Source organism: Thalia democratica, chromosome 4, assembly GCF_965202585.1.
Source record: "Thalia democratica chromosome 4, ktThaDemo2.hap1.1, whole genome shotgun sequence".
Taxonomy (NCBI): Eukaryota; Metazoa; Chordata; class Thaliacea; order Salpida; family Salpidae; genus Thalia; species Thalia democratica.
In genome coordinates, this window is record NC_139168.1 from 3,119,998 (window position 1) to 3,135,159 (window position 15,162).

Here is a 15,162-nt window from a genome sequence, read left to right on the forward strand (position 1 = left end):
TGTTACAGAATCCTGGTTCTATAGTAATTTTTGTTCTAAATCCAGGTTTTTCAGGGTTTTTTCAAATATCTCAAATTCAAGGCTTTTTCAGGTTTCTTTGCCTATATTTTAAAATTCCAGGTTTTTTGGCAACCCTGAATTATGGTTTATCATAGCAATGTAATGTTATCTTAATTTAATTTCCTGTATAGAGTACTGTCTATAAATAAATTAAATTTTGTTAAAATGTTTTAAAACATTTATTTTACAACTTTGATCCCATAAAATTTTCCTCGTAAATCTTGCCTGAGAGTAAAAAATGTGTCCCTATTCTTTAGCCTTTATCATTTATGCTGCTATAAAACTATTTGGTTAGTACTAAGTAAAGTTGTGAAAAAAATTAAAAACTTGTAAGTGTTAGTCCTTTCTAAAAAAATACGTAAATTTAAAAATAGAAAACTTATGAAATTGTTATTTTCTGAAATAATACAATAGAGGTTTTATGTGATATATTATGAAATGCTAAATGTAAAAAAAATAATTAAATTTAAGCTGGGTTGCCACTCTTTGAGGAAAAGACTTTCATGTAAATGACTTTCATGCCTTTTACTATTTTAAGTTTTTTCAAACTTTTAAGATGAGATTTAAAACTTTTCACACATGATAAAAATTCAATTTTTTAACAAAATTAATTGTAATATAACAAAATGTTGACTAAACCCATAAAAATTTAACAAAAAGACTTTTAGAAACCTTAAATCTACCATGAGAATTTTATTAAAAACTAAACTCTCTTGAGTCATTCTGAGTTTTTTGGATTTTTTAAATTAGCCTAAAATGTCAACACTGAGACATCCTGAAATTTTCAAACAAGTTTCAAATTCTCCTGAAATTTCCTGAGTTTGATGCTCTGTGTTAAAAAAGACACTTTAAAAAATGAAAGAATGTCTTTTTTTAGTGCAAAAATGTAGGTCTGAGTTACATCAAACTCCTTTGAGTTAGCCTATAACTATAAGTCTAACAATTTTGTTTATAATTTAAAAAAGTTTGAATCATAAAAACTAACAAATTTATTAAAGACCTACACAGTTTTTGGCCTGAATGTGTGGCAAACCTGTTTTAGAATTTCAAAATGAAATTATGCTAACAAATTTGTTGCAAAAAAGACACCCACACCCTAAATATTATTTTTTAATTTGAAAAAAGGACTGATAATTATATTTGTATGACAACTGATTAACAAGAAATTATCTATTTCATTTTAAGAAAATATTACTAAAAGTAAAAAGCATAACTTGAAAGCCATTAAGAGTCTTGATATTTTATTTCTTTTTTTTAAGCTTTCACTGACAATGTGTTTTTTTTTAGAAAAAAGCTTTGACCCCAAATTATCTTAATATTTACATTCCTTCTATATCCTTTAAATTTACCAATTTATTTGAAAATTATCATATAACCCTATATCTATCAATGTTCAGAAATATATTTATTCTTTCAAAAATTTGTTTTGCAAACTAAGTTTTGGTCAAAGACCTCGTCAGTGCTTAAATAAATTTTATTCAAATAGAAATGATTAGTTTATAACATGTTTAGAAATGATTAGTTTAGAAATAATATAATGTTTAGAAATGATATACCACGAAGCCATAATGTTTTAAAAAAAGATTCCTGTATCCAAACTGATGGAAATCTTAAATCTAAGTAAGCAATTTAAACCTTAATAGCATAAAAAAAAATAAAAACCTTAATGATTTAAATTAAGGGATTGGGTCAGGGTTGCTTCTTTTTCAATCAAAAAACTGTCCTGAAATCATTCTGATTTTTTCAAATCCTTTAAAAAGGTTTTAACTTTTAAAAATTGGTAAAAGTCAAATACAAAATAAATAATAAAAACCAACACATTGATATCAAATCAAAATTTTCATCCCAATATCATTCAAAATCTAGAAAAAATCTGTTCTGATAATTTCTAAAAATCAAAGACGAAGCAACTGTTTTTTTAAAAATTTTCTCAAGGTTTTTAAAATTTCTACTACAATTGTGGAAGTAAATGGATTTTCTTTTGTATAATTAAAAGGTATATTTAAGGTAGCAAACTGTGTTAAATAATATATAAAAGTTGAAATGATAATGTTAAGATACTTTAAATGTATTTTTTTCTAAGAAAAAAAAGTTTGATAATGACAAAAAAATATTATTTATATGATAAATGTTTTGTGTCAAATAAGAATTTTATTACTAAACATGCAAAAATTGTTAAAAATCCCAAGTTTTTCAGGTTTTTTACCCTAAATTTTCAAATTCCAGGTTTTTCAAGGATTCCAGGTTTTGTGGCAACCCGGCAAAGAACTATTTTGTGTTTTTTATTGACAAACAAAAATACCCAGAGTCCGACTGAACTCAAAAATAAAATTCGTACCATCCTGAAGATATCCTGAGATCTCCAAAAAATTCAAAATACCATAAACTGTTTTAAATCTAAAAAAAAGTATTAAGTTTTTTTTTAGATTTAAAACAACTTATACTATTTTCTGATATGCATTATATCAAGTTTAAGAAAAATGGTAAAAAAAGGTTTTTTTAAATAAGTGTTTCAGTTAATTTTCTGTATTTTTCTGCAAGCAAATTTTTGACAAACTTCATGAAGAACTTTGAGTGGTTTTTACATTGTATATGGCAAAAACTGGTTGGATTTTAACTTACTTAACTTTATAAATATTTGAAGCAGAAAAGTAGCTAGACCAATTTTGAAACAAATAAATCAAGATCTATCTAGCTTAATGTTTAGCACTTAATTTGACCTTCTAATCTGCAAAACTATTTAATAGTCAATGGCCTATTAGACCCCATTTTCAGCCCATTTTGTCATTCAGTTTTATTTTGGTTTAATTTTATTTGTTTGATTATACTAGGTAATAATCATGTCATTTCAAATATTAGCATATAGTGACATTATAAAATATTAACTATCTCATATAAACTAAAAACTAATGTTCCACTATAGTTTGATTTTTAACAATTTGTTCTTAGGTTTAATAATAAACAACTAATACATGCAAAGTTCGTATTTGTTCCTTAACTCACTCCATTATTAAACTTCCATTTAACATGTGCATTAACATTAAGAATTTGTCCTTTTATGGATTATAACTTTTATGTTTAAGACCAAAAGAGGGATTATTTTTGTTGAAATGGCTAATGTTTGAAAGTTTAGAATGTATAGCGAACATGTTAGAAAGCACTACTTTGTTTACTCGAGCGTGAAATTACTAATTTAAAACAAACTAAAGCTTATACGCTTCATTGCTGTAACACCATAGTAACTCGTAGCATTTAAACAAGTCTGGTTTATAGTTTAAGATACGTTTAAAAATACTTATACTTAGTAAAAACAATTAACTTTAAAATGAAAGTTAACCAAACAAGTTTCTTTTTGAATAAGGTTTTATTTATAACTGATGACCTTTGTTTTTGAGCAAAACATTGTTTTGAAAATAAATTCTTAAAATATTGAATATTATGTTATACTCCTTATACTGTGCTGGACAAGACATTAAAAGGTGTCCGTGGTGTGCGACTAGATAACCGTAAGGTTTTTTGTGCATCAGGTCCTTTGTGCATCAGGTCCTAGATCCAAACAATTCGAGCGATAATAAATAAGTCGAGATCTTTAAAGACATAAGTTTTAAAATATGTTTCAACACAAATATTGAGGTCAATAAGTGCATTTTACCAAAACAATAGTCTAAGCCACAATACTGAACGCAGGTGTAAAATAAATAAAAATAAAAACTATTGTAGAACAAATTGTTACAGGAATGACAAAAACACTGCTTGTGTTTCTGAAGCCTTCTATTTTTAACATTAAATTAATTTGTTTAATTCCTAAAAATTAAACACAAAATATATTGTTAAATAATGAATAAAAAACACCTCAAGGCAATTGAATATATTCTATTCTACTGTTAAAATTGTTTAAGCTATTTGTAGTTTATCAATTTTAACGTTTTATAACTGTTAAAAGTCAAGTTTTAAAATAGTTAAGACATTAATGAACGAACTTATCAGGAAGTATATTTGAGCTTTAAAATAATTTTAAGTTTACATTCAAATTAAAACGTATGTTTATTGAACAAACTTTGTTTAAAATTGTAGTGAACAATGGTCTTAGAAGTGTGCACACCGGCGCAAACTAGTGTGCACGTAATTTATTTTGATGTGCACGGATCCTAATTTGAATATTTTAAACTTAGAAACTTACACTACACATTCTAGAGTTAGTGATAACGATCAAAGCATTTGGTGCGAAGAATAAAACATCTCTTTACCAAACCTGACTAAATTTATAATAACTACAAACGACTTGATTGATTTAGTTTTCGTACATACAAAATAATGGTGAATAAAGCAAAACAATTATTAAAAAATTAAGATGTAAGTGACTTCTCTGATGGCGATAAAAGCATACAAGGTTCTACCACTTGACTTTAAATTTGATGTATGATAAAAATTTCTTTCTTAACTTCTGTTTTTTAGTTTAATTCCTTATACTAGGGGCGGGCAACTTTTTTCTAGACTGGCCAGATTTTTTCTTGCAAAAATTTGTTTACATACTGAAACCAAAACTTAAACGACATGATAGTTTAAAGAAGCAAAAAGATTACAATTCAGATTAAAAATCATAAATTGACATGGTTTGGCTTAAAATATTTTCAAGATATTTAGGTGACAAGCCGCCAACTTAACAGTACCTAAAGTGGTGAATGCATAGATCAGGGTTGCCAATATTTTTTGAGAAATTTATTCCACGTTTCAAAAAGTAGACATTTTCGGGTCTATGATTAGTTTAAAGCTATTTTAAGGGTAGAACTGTGCTAAGAAGTAAGACAAAATTAAAAATCCACAATGTGTTTTTTAATCTATGTGATAGATTTTTTGTGTCAAGTTAAAATTTTATTACTTAAATGCAAAAAGTTTTCAAAGTTCCAGGTTTTTTAGTTATTTTGGCTCACAATTCCAAGTTTTTTGGCAACCCTAATAAATCATATGTCACCAGGTACAATTTAATAAATTTTAGAAATGGTAACTTGCTCAATTGCAGTTAAAAACTATTTAAAAAAACTGAAATTAACGGATTTAGACTTTAGCATGTTAATTTAGTCTGTAATTTGAAAATTGTCGTCAAAGTAACTCCATAAAAGTGTTCGAAAACTCATAACCACAAATTAAAAACGATCAATAAATATTGCAAGGCTCACTGGACAAGATTCCTTTGGTTAAAATTTTTTCACTGATCAGTCACAGAATTGCCACTAGTTTTTTCAAAATGTTCCCAGGATGTTCAAATTTCTTCCAGGTTTTTAAATGTCCACATATTTGGGTCCATTTTTATTTAAATTTAAGGTAAGAAACTATGTTTGATAGTAGAAAAACAATGAAAAGACACTGTAAGGCTACTTTAAATCTGATTTTTAATAAAAAAACTTTTGATATTTACAAAAATTTATTGTTTATATGATAAGTTTTCTGAGTCAAATCAAATTTTTCTACTGAACATGTGAAAATTCCAGGTTTTTTTTGCCCAAATATTTCCATGTAAAGTGACAACCCTGCAGACATAACTGCCCAGGCATGGAGATAAGTAGTATTGGATTTGTAAGGCCATAATGAAGTAATCACTTAACATGGATAAATATGATGTCATGTATATTTTTAAAAGTGCTACTATGTCAAACAAACTAAAGACATTGTACTTGAGAAACGGGCTTTGCAAATCAGTCTAATGGTACAAAACTGGTTGATGTGGTTTTAAAATTTTCGGTAGGCAATAACCAGTCAGGGAGGAATCGTTCAATTCAGAGGTAGTTATGGATTTTTAAACAAAACTTACGTTAGATATTCTTGGGTTCGTAATGAATTTAAGGACGCATTTATCAAGTTGAATTTTAGTTTACTGGTTAAAGATAGTCTCGCTAACCTCAAAAGATTTACGACTTCTTTTACTCAACCGACAATCATAATAGATCCTAGTGTCAATGTGATAAATGATACAAGGTCCAGTATGGGTCAGGAATAAATTAATCGTGCGGCTTGAGAGGTGAATGACTATAGATTCTATATTGTTGGGGGTAAAGAAAGACCGGGCGCTAACCAACCACTAGGATTCTCTTTTTTATTTCTTCATTAAAAAAATGTAGAGAGATTGCAAAAGCGTGGGGAAAATATTTTTGACATATAATTTATGACGTTTAAAACCATTTCAAGATATCAATGACAATCTACATTAAAATCAAGTGTAGTTTTTTCAACAATTGGACTCAAAAATTCTGTCCACAAAACTGATGGTAGAATAAACTCAACTTAAAATCAATTAATCAAAATATATAAACAAAACAAGCGAAATTGAGAAGACAGGTAATTTATTAAACAGTTAAAAAACTACATAATCTCCTTCAAAAAAATTTTAGCCGAAAAGATCGAATCCCATGTCATCGTCGGACTCCGATTCGGATTCCACCTTCTTCTCCTCTTCTTTCGCTTCTGTGACGTAATAATAACATGTTAATTTAATATTTATTAAATAAAAAACAAGTTACAAAGAGTATCATGAACTTTTGGAACCACAAGCACTGTCTAAGTATAAAACAATTTGTTAATTTGAAGTAAATGGATCAACAATTATTGCATTTTACAAGTTTCTTATATTTGAAATTGTGTTGAAAAATTCTTTCTACTTTTCTTAGTTTATGTGGAGTCATAATATATACTGTTAGTTACTATTTTACACAATTGTTATTATTTTGATTAGTCATAGGGCAAATACTTGTGTATAAGTAAACATCAATTTGTGAACAAAAAATACATCTAGAATTATATAAATGGGGCTAGTTAATTTCGTGGAGTCAAAAACATAACTTATGGTTTAAATTAAATAAATATATAATGTTATTAATGAGATAATTCTTAAACAAAGACGTTTTTAAGCTAATAAGTCAACTTGACAACTTTTAAAATTAGTATGGCCCTACAAAAAAGATACTTTTTTTAGTAATTAATATAAAGACTTTTAATAATATAACTAATACTTAAAAATATTGTTGCATGTAAATTCAATTTGTTATAAATAGAGCTTGGAAGTTTTAACATGAATGGAAGTAATGTAATTATAATAATGTAATTAAATAAAACATCACTAGAAATTAAAATATTAAAATAAACATGCACTAAAGGGTATACATGATAATTATTAATTAATCTGATCTGATTCAAATTGTATAAAAATCTAGTGTAAAAACTACCAGATATAACATCAAAAAATTTCTAGTATAAATTCAAATTATTAAAAACAAATTTTATTATTCAACTATGATTTACCTTAAGCAAAACTAAAGAAATGTATTAAAATATTATTCAATTCTGCATAACAAGTGGTGAGGTACAATTTTTAATTATTTTTTTTTTGAAAAGATTAAAAATATTTAAATTTATATTTTCTAGCTTTTATATGAAACATGTGCAAATATAAAACTTAAATTTTAAACTTGGTTGGTTGAAAAGTACATTGTTGGAGTCAGCTGGATGAAATTATAATATTTTTTAAATTATTTGTACATAAATGGGTTCAAATTTATTTATTAATATTTAAAAACCATACAAAATTTGATTTTTTTATAGATTAAAATGTTTAAATAACTAACCATCTGCTTGAGCAGATTATAATACTTTATTACATATTTTATTACAAACTAAGATTAGCAAATTAAATATTTAATTTACTACCAGATTTTGTTGGCAGAAAATAAGCTAATAAATTATCAAGCAGGATCTAAACATTTTTCAATTTTCTATAATTTAGTTGCACACAAATGGGCTCTATCTATTTATATATAATAAAATTATTACATACATACACATAATATACGAACTATATTACTTTTATTTTAATAAATATTTGTATTTAATTAAATTATTTTAATATAAATATATATATAACATACCTAATTCTTATTTATTTATTTATTATTTATATAAACTTAATTTACCTTCTGCAGGAGCAGCATCAGATGAGGCGGCAGGAGCAGATCCTCCTGATGGAACTGAAGCCAAAAGTTCCATTCCTGAAATAAAAAAAATTTTATTTAATACAAGTTAATAAAAATAATTAATTAAAATTAAATTTTATTTATATATAAAACAAAGAAAATTAAAGGTTTTTACTGTTTAAAATTGTCCATTAGTTTATTTATTTCTAGATTTTTCCCAAAATCTTCCTTAGCTTCTTCATTTTTCACATATTCCTATACATATCAGTATACGTATCAGTATATACTTACAGTCAATAAGATGAATTGTCATTTACAAACTAGAGGCTAATAAGGGGACACTTTTCACAAAAACTAGAATTGGGATGTTGGTGGAAAGTTAAAGTTTAGTCAAAATATACTGAATTATAGAAAACTGATAATTTTTTTAATGAAAAACTAAATTTAGAAAAAATATTTTTGTGGAAGAGTAAATGAAAAAAATACCTTTAAAGGCCATAAAGGTAAGAGCTTAGTTCTAGAATTAATTTAAATGAGTGTGAATATAGTAATGTGAATATTTTATTTTTTTGAAAATATTTCAGTGACTTATAGCCATGTTAATACAAAATGTACTGGATGTTATTCTAAATGTTAAATGAACTGTTTTTGTGAAAATTGTGAATTAAGTATTTGCTGGCATGATGTCAGCCATGTAAGTGACAGAATTTCAAGTTTCTTTGTTCATTTGTTTATTGGATTCAAATTGTCATTGTAATATGTTATGGCAAAGAAAAGTATTTAATTGTTTCAAAATTAAGACTATAATATATATTATAGCCATTAGTATTTTTGTTTCTTATACATGTGCTGTTTTAACAACTAAATGACCACAAAATCTTAATAGGCATTAAAAAGATAATTCAAATTGTAAAATAAGGTGAATTGGTACCTAATAGAGAATTTTAATATTTGACCAAATCACAAATAGATGACAATTTTCAGTTCAGATTTCAAAATATGTAAAAAAGTTTTACAAAACTGAAAAAATGTGAATTCTGTAAAATGATTTATTATAAATAGCCTAATGAAAATAAAACTGATGACAATTGACTGAAACTTTGATTTTATTAAACCTAACTCTTTATTCTACTTAGTGTATAATTTTGTAAAATGATAATTTAATCATAACACCTCTACTGATGATGAATAAAAATTTCAACAGTGTAAAAACTTGGATTATTGAAATTATTTGAAAAATAAGTTTACAACACTGAAGACTCTTTATATAAATATGTAAGAAATAAGCAACTTTATCATATTGAATAAACTAATCAAAAAAAAAATAATGGCAAACAATTTTTGCAACCAAATAATTCAAATGTAAAGGAATCTGGCAAAAAACTTTGTTTGCTTTTATGTATAATAGGAAAATTAAACTTAAAAATTAGCCACAAACCTTTGGCAAGGACCTCTTGGACATTCTTTCCCTTGAGGTTGTCAACAACCAGCTGCATCCGCTCTTCATCCACGTCAACTCCGACGGACGCCAGAATGGTCTTCAGATCCTCCACACTTGGGTTGGTGTTCCCTCCCAGGACGGCTAACAGGTAGGTTGCTACGTAACGCATGGTTTAAGCTGTGATGCACGAAAACGTATTAAATACAACCTGGAAGAATTTGACCATTTATATTTAATGTAAATTTTACAGTATAGATAACAGTGATGTAATATTGTAACACATTAAATACACAGGGTTGCCACTTGTTTTTCAAAATAATTTAAAGTTTTCAAATGTTTACATTTTTGGGTCTATTTATATGTTAAAATTAAGTTTAAGGTAAGAAACAGTGATAAATAGTGGAACAACAATAAAGAGATACTGTATGTATATTTGTATAAAAAATATTTTAGATGATAAATTTTTTTTACTAATTTAATAGATTCTTGAGTCAAATACAAATATTACTATTGAACTAAAAACTAATAAAACTTCAGGTTTGTTTCTTAATTTCTCAAATTCCAGGTTTTTTTTTTGTTTAAATAATCCAGGTTTTGTTTTCAGGTAAAGTGGCAACTCTGCATACATATACCTAACCAACATTATACTCTTCATGTACATTTAAAGTGTATATGAAGAGATCTAGACACAATAGTTTATTTCCAATTTTAAATTCAATAAATTTATTCCAACATTATTTTTTTAAACTTGAATATACATCTAACATTTTTTATTTTAAATTGTAATCCACTTTATCAAGTTAAATTAAAGTAACTACAACTTTAGGGATCCCTGATAAACAATTCTTATGCAGAAATTTTTTAACTATGTAATAGTAATAATAATAATAATAATAATAATAATAATAATAAAACTAAAATTTATATAAGTTAAACCATCATAAGAAAAATGAATCTCCTAATTATTTAACTTTATATAAAACATTCATAAAACTATCATTGACAAATAAATCATGATATCAAACTATAATATTTATTTACTAGAGATTAACTAATTTCAAATATTATCTCAAATTTAAACAGTGCAATCAGAATTCTTAAACAGTTTCAAAATTTCTCAAACTCATATAGTTCATATGATATTAATCTATTAACATCACATGATAAATGAGATTATGCTGATGCAATTGTAGTTCATTGCTTCAATTTTTTAAACAAAATGGTCATCTCATAAAACTCCCTAAGCTAAACTTTTTTGAAGTTTGCAGGGCAGTGCTTTTAACAAACAGGCTACCAGAAAAGAAAACGAACTCTGAGTACTTAATAAACAGTGGTTTCAATAATGTATTAATAGACTCAAAACAAGATCATGGCACGGCTTATATACAAAGAAGAAAATATAAAAAAAAAGTGATCTATTACAACCCTCTTTTTAGCTCAACATTAAAGACAATAAAGACATAAATAAAAAACTTCTAAAGTTATTAGACAAATTTTTCCCTAAAAACGGACCTTTCAACAAAATTCTCAACAGAAACACAAGTAAAATAACCATTTCATTTATGCTTAACATCGAATCCGAAACCTCCAAAACACATCTTAAAGTCAAAGAAAAAGTAAAAACCAGAAAAAAATGAATTAATTTGGAATTGTAGAATAATAACCTCATGACCAGTAGAAGGTAAATAAATTTCCAAAAGAGTCGTATATAAAGCTACTTTCACATATAATAATGAAGAACTTTATTATATCGGAACCACCGCAAGAAACTTCAAAACAAGATACAATAAACATAGCATAGCTACAGAAACAAAAATTTGAAAGAATCCACAATATTAAGTTCATTTATTCAGACTGCTAAGTTCATCATATTATGATCAAAAACAATGTTAAATGGAAGATATTACATAAAATCGATCAACTTAAACTTTATAGTTTACTGAACGACAGAAAAAAGCACTCAAAATATTTGGTTCTGTGACGTGGTGCAAAAAGAACCTTTTGGTTATACGTCTTGTCCAGGACTAAATAAACCGAGTAGAATATGCACTCTATGTGATATAGAAAGATTGGAAATAGAATTTGATGACAAAAATCATCCCTTAACTCAAGAACTAATTTAGTCATTAAATGCAGACATTTTACTAATTTTTTCGTTAAATCACAACATTGCCATGTCTATATTCGCAATTTTTACCCTTTCATACGTTTGTTGTACTTTTGTTTTTTTTTTGTATATTAATTTTTATTTTTATTATATACTATATTTTAAGTAGTTATTATAAAATTTATCTAACCCTTATAATAACTCAAAAGATAGTTTAATTATAATTATTTAACTGTTAATCAAGAAGCTAATTTAAGAGACTTAATTAACTTAATCAGTAATAATTAGAATATATTTACTGCTAATAAATAACTTTAAATAACAGTTTATATAGCCTTGTCTGCCTTGCTTTATGAATTTTTATAGTTCGTGATCATTGCTTTATGAATGAAACATCGTGTTGAATAAAAGACTCTGAGTTTGAAATTGTTACATTAATATTACTTAATAGATATTTCTTAGTTTAGTCTTAATGTTCCAGTATTTTTTGGTTATCATCTTCATAATAAAACTATAGAAATAAACCTTAACTTTATAGAAAAATAAAATAACCTTTAGTATGTTTTTTTAAAAAAACAAAACTGAAGTATATTGAAATCTATAGACGTAATCTGTAAACAATTTTAGTAAATTATACTACAAACTTAAATTAGTTTTTGACTATTTTACTTAGTCTCACATCTTAGTCGACTAAAGAATAATAATCTGTATTTGTTATGTTCTACAAGACAGATTTTTTTTATGAGTTTCAAATTTATAAAAAATATGTAGTCATTTTAATTAGTAACAACAATTGCTATTGTATGATATGATAGTATGGATATTCTTAATTAGTATTTTTAATTAGTATGGTTAGAAATATTTTAAAACTTTTATACATAAGTACTAAATAGTTATTTCTTTTTCATGTTGTTTTAATGATATAAAATGATTAGTACTATTTAATTTAAGAAATTTAGAAACTGTATTTAAATATATTGTATTTAGATTTTTAGTATTTTATTTAACTTTAAGAGGTAGCAGTTTTTTCACTGAAACCCGATTGTGAATAAAATATTTAATTTGGTCATCTTCATTTACATAAGTTCAAAAAAAAGAAAAAACATGAAACTTTAAAAGTTTTCGTTTTTGCTAATAAGACAAAAAATTAAAAATTTTATACTTAGTACAAATATAAAACTCTTTAAATTTTAGCTCACAATGGAAATTATCTACATTAAAATGTATCTCATATTAAAGATGTTTTACTACTACATTTTTATTTCAGCAGTGTTTATTTATAAGTTATTAAGTGAACACTTACTAGAAGAGAAAAGAAGCCTAGATATAGGTTCCTATTAAAATATTTCTAATTTTTTTGATTTCGAAACTTAATTAATATATAAACTTTACCATAAATTCAACCTTAACATTAAAATAAAATTAGTTTAGTTATAAGTGAAAAAATGTTTTTCCATGACTGTTACATACCTTATTATTTAAGTTTTTTTATTTAAGCACTGATGAGGTCTTCGACCGATCTTGAATTAGTTTGCATGATAAAGTCTTGAAGAATAGATATAAAACTTTTATTATGTTAACCACAACACAACAATTCAAATCAATTAAAATTTTATATGTTTTGTATAATATTTAACTAATATATAATAAAAGTTTTGTAACTTATTAGTTTATTTAGTTAGATTTAAAAAAAATTAATAACATTTATCTGTATCACGAGATTAACTCAGTTTCAAAGATTTGTGAAACAACTTTTGTAATTTAACTAAAAACTTTTTGTTGTATTTCTTATAAAATCAAACCTATTATTATCAAACTGATGCTAAATAGTTGGTTATTACTAAATAACTGCACTAAAAAAATCATTTAAGTTTTTTACCCAGGTATAAAAGAAAAATGATAGGTTCAAAATAAGTCATGATTTTTACAAATGAATTAAATGAACACACTGAATAGTGAACTAAAAAAAAGTTTTTGGTGGGAAATCAGCCATTTTGTTTCTTCTGTGATTTTTAAGTACTTTAAAGTGAAGAAACATTCAATTCTCAATTAAAATAGCATCTAAAATTACTACATGGTAACTGGTTTAATTAAAGTGTATCTAATATATTATCCACGAAATATGTCACCTTAATTAAGGAAATATAGTAAGTTTTATTTTATAAGAACCACTCATTAAAAAAATATTATTTGACAAATTTCCCCACCTTTTAAAATGAACAAAAAAGGTAAATTTTGGCAATTTTTGGCTAATTTGTAATTTTTTGACCAATTCATCATTCAATTTCTTAATTCAAAAACATTTGAATTATATGAGATTCATAATAAATAATTTTGTCTTTATTTTTTTGTGGAAATATTCAAAATACCAGTTTCATTTACCTCTTGTTGTTTTACATAGGGATAATTATGGTCGATTAAAACCAATTATGCCTTATTGCTACTTCAACTTTATATTTTAACACATGTTAAACATCTACACTAAAGAATAAGTTTATAATTACTTACCAATGCAAACATTTTGATAAGTTTGTTTTCAAATGTTGTAGATTAGGGTTTTAAAAAAGGTGACTATAATGCTCTGATTGTAGTAACAAATTGAATAGATGTTGAATTATGGCTGTTCTACAGTTCCTTACTTATGGACTATTTAGATGATTTGGTCTTTTAACGTGCATTACTTAGTTGTCCTTTAAAAAGTTATTTTAATGAAATTTAGAACTGAAATTATTGGTGGCAGTGATACTCAAAACAAATATGAAAACTAATCTTTTTATTGAATATGCAGCTTGATGACCGAGAGGTCTTTTTGAGTATCCAGGTCCTTGAACCAATTTTTTTTAGCAAATTTGAGAATTAGTCGATTTGTTGAACAGGCTATTAAATTGTAACCCAATGACGGAGGGTTTCCTGCAATGCATTGAAAAATCTCTGAATTGAACATTTCAAAAGCAAAACCCATCGTTCAACTAATACAAAAATATGAGAAGTATTACAGTATTATAAAAAGGCTAGTTTGAATTTAGTAGCATCATATACCACTACTTTTTTTGGGTAGCTTGAAAATCATGCAAATGCTTAAATTAGCATTCAACTAGCTAATCATGTTAAGATTTCCTGTATCAGCAGAAATTTTAGAAGCTTTAAAGTTAGATAGTTTTTGAATTTTTTAGTATCTTTACATACCATTATCCCTTTGATTGATATAAGTAAAAAATCGAAAAATACAATGATTAAAATCAAAGATATCACAAAGAAAAGCTTTTTTGCTGACTAAACAGTTATGATTTCCAATTTTTATGCTAATGCTTGCATGATTTACAAATCACCAAAAAAAGTAAAAGAAATCGTAAGCAATCCATTTGAGTTACCTAAACCAAATTTAAAAGTCTTTTTAAGTTGGTTGTAAGCCAACCCAGGTGGAGGTTTTAGAATATAAAAAGGTACAAAAAAGGGTATAACAGCAAGTTGATTAAAATTTGGGTTGTTGGGTCTGGTGGCTAAATGAAGCTGGTAATGTAAGGGTGCACAATTAAGGGAATCCTATTAAAATTAACATTTTTTTGATATTAGTGTAAACTGGGGCAAGTTTG

At 25.7% G+C, this 15,162-nt stretch overlaps 1 protein-coding gene across 1 annotated transcript; it reads right to left on the bottom strand.

Moving 5' to 3' along the window:
* Window positions 1–6,381: 6,381 nt before the first annotated feature.
* On the bottom strand, window positions 6,382–9,666 carry LOC145834100 (uncharacterized). The gene is made up of 3 exons (XM_082941445.1): window positions 9,460–9,666; window positions 8,022–8,096; window positions 6,382–6,519 (listed from the first exon to the last, which is right to left on the bottom strand). The coding sequence occupies exons 1-3, from the start codon at window positions 9,629–9,631 to the stop codon at window positions 6,443–6,445; spliced, it is 324 nt and encodes a 107-aa protein (XP_082797571.1). The 5' UTR covers window positions 9,632–9,666; the 3' UTR covers window positions 6,382–6,442.
* Between the last annotated feature and the right edge of the window lie 5,496 nt (window positions 9,667–15,162).

Bases quoted from the DNA above. Each gene is read 5' to 3' on its own strand.
- LOC145834100 (XM_082941445.1), bottom strand. From the start codon at position 9,631: ATGCGTTACGTAGCAACCTACCTGTTAGCCGTCCTGGGAGGGAACACC. The intron at 8,097-9,459 runs GTTTGTGGCTAA...TTTTTATTTCAG, and splicing joins CCAAGAGGTCCTTGCCAAAG to GAATGGAACTTTTGGCTTCA. The intron at 6,520-8,021 runs GTAAATTAAGTT...ATTACGTCACAG, and splicing joins TGATGCTGCTCCTGCAGAAG to AAGCGAAAGAAGAGGAGAAG.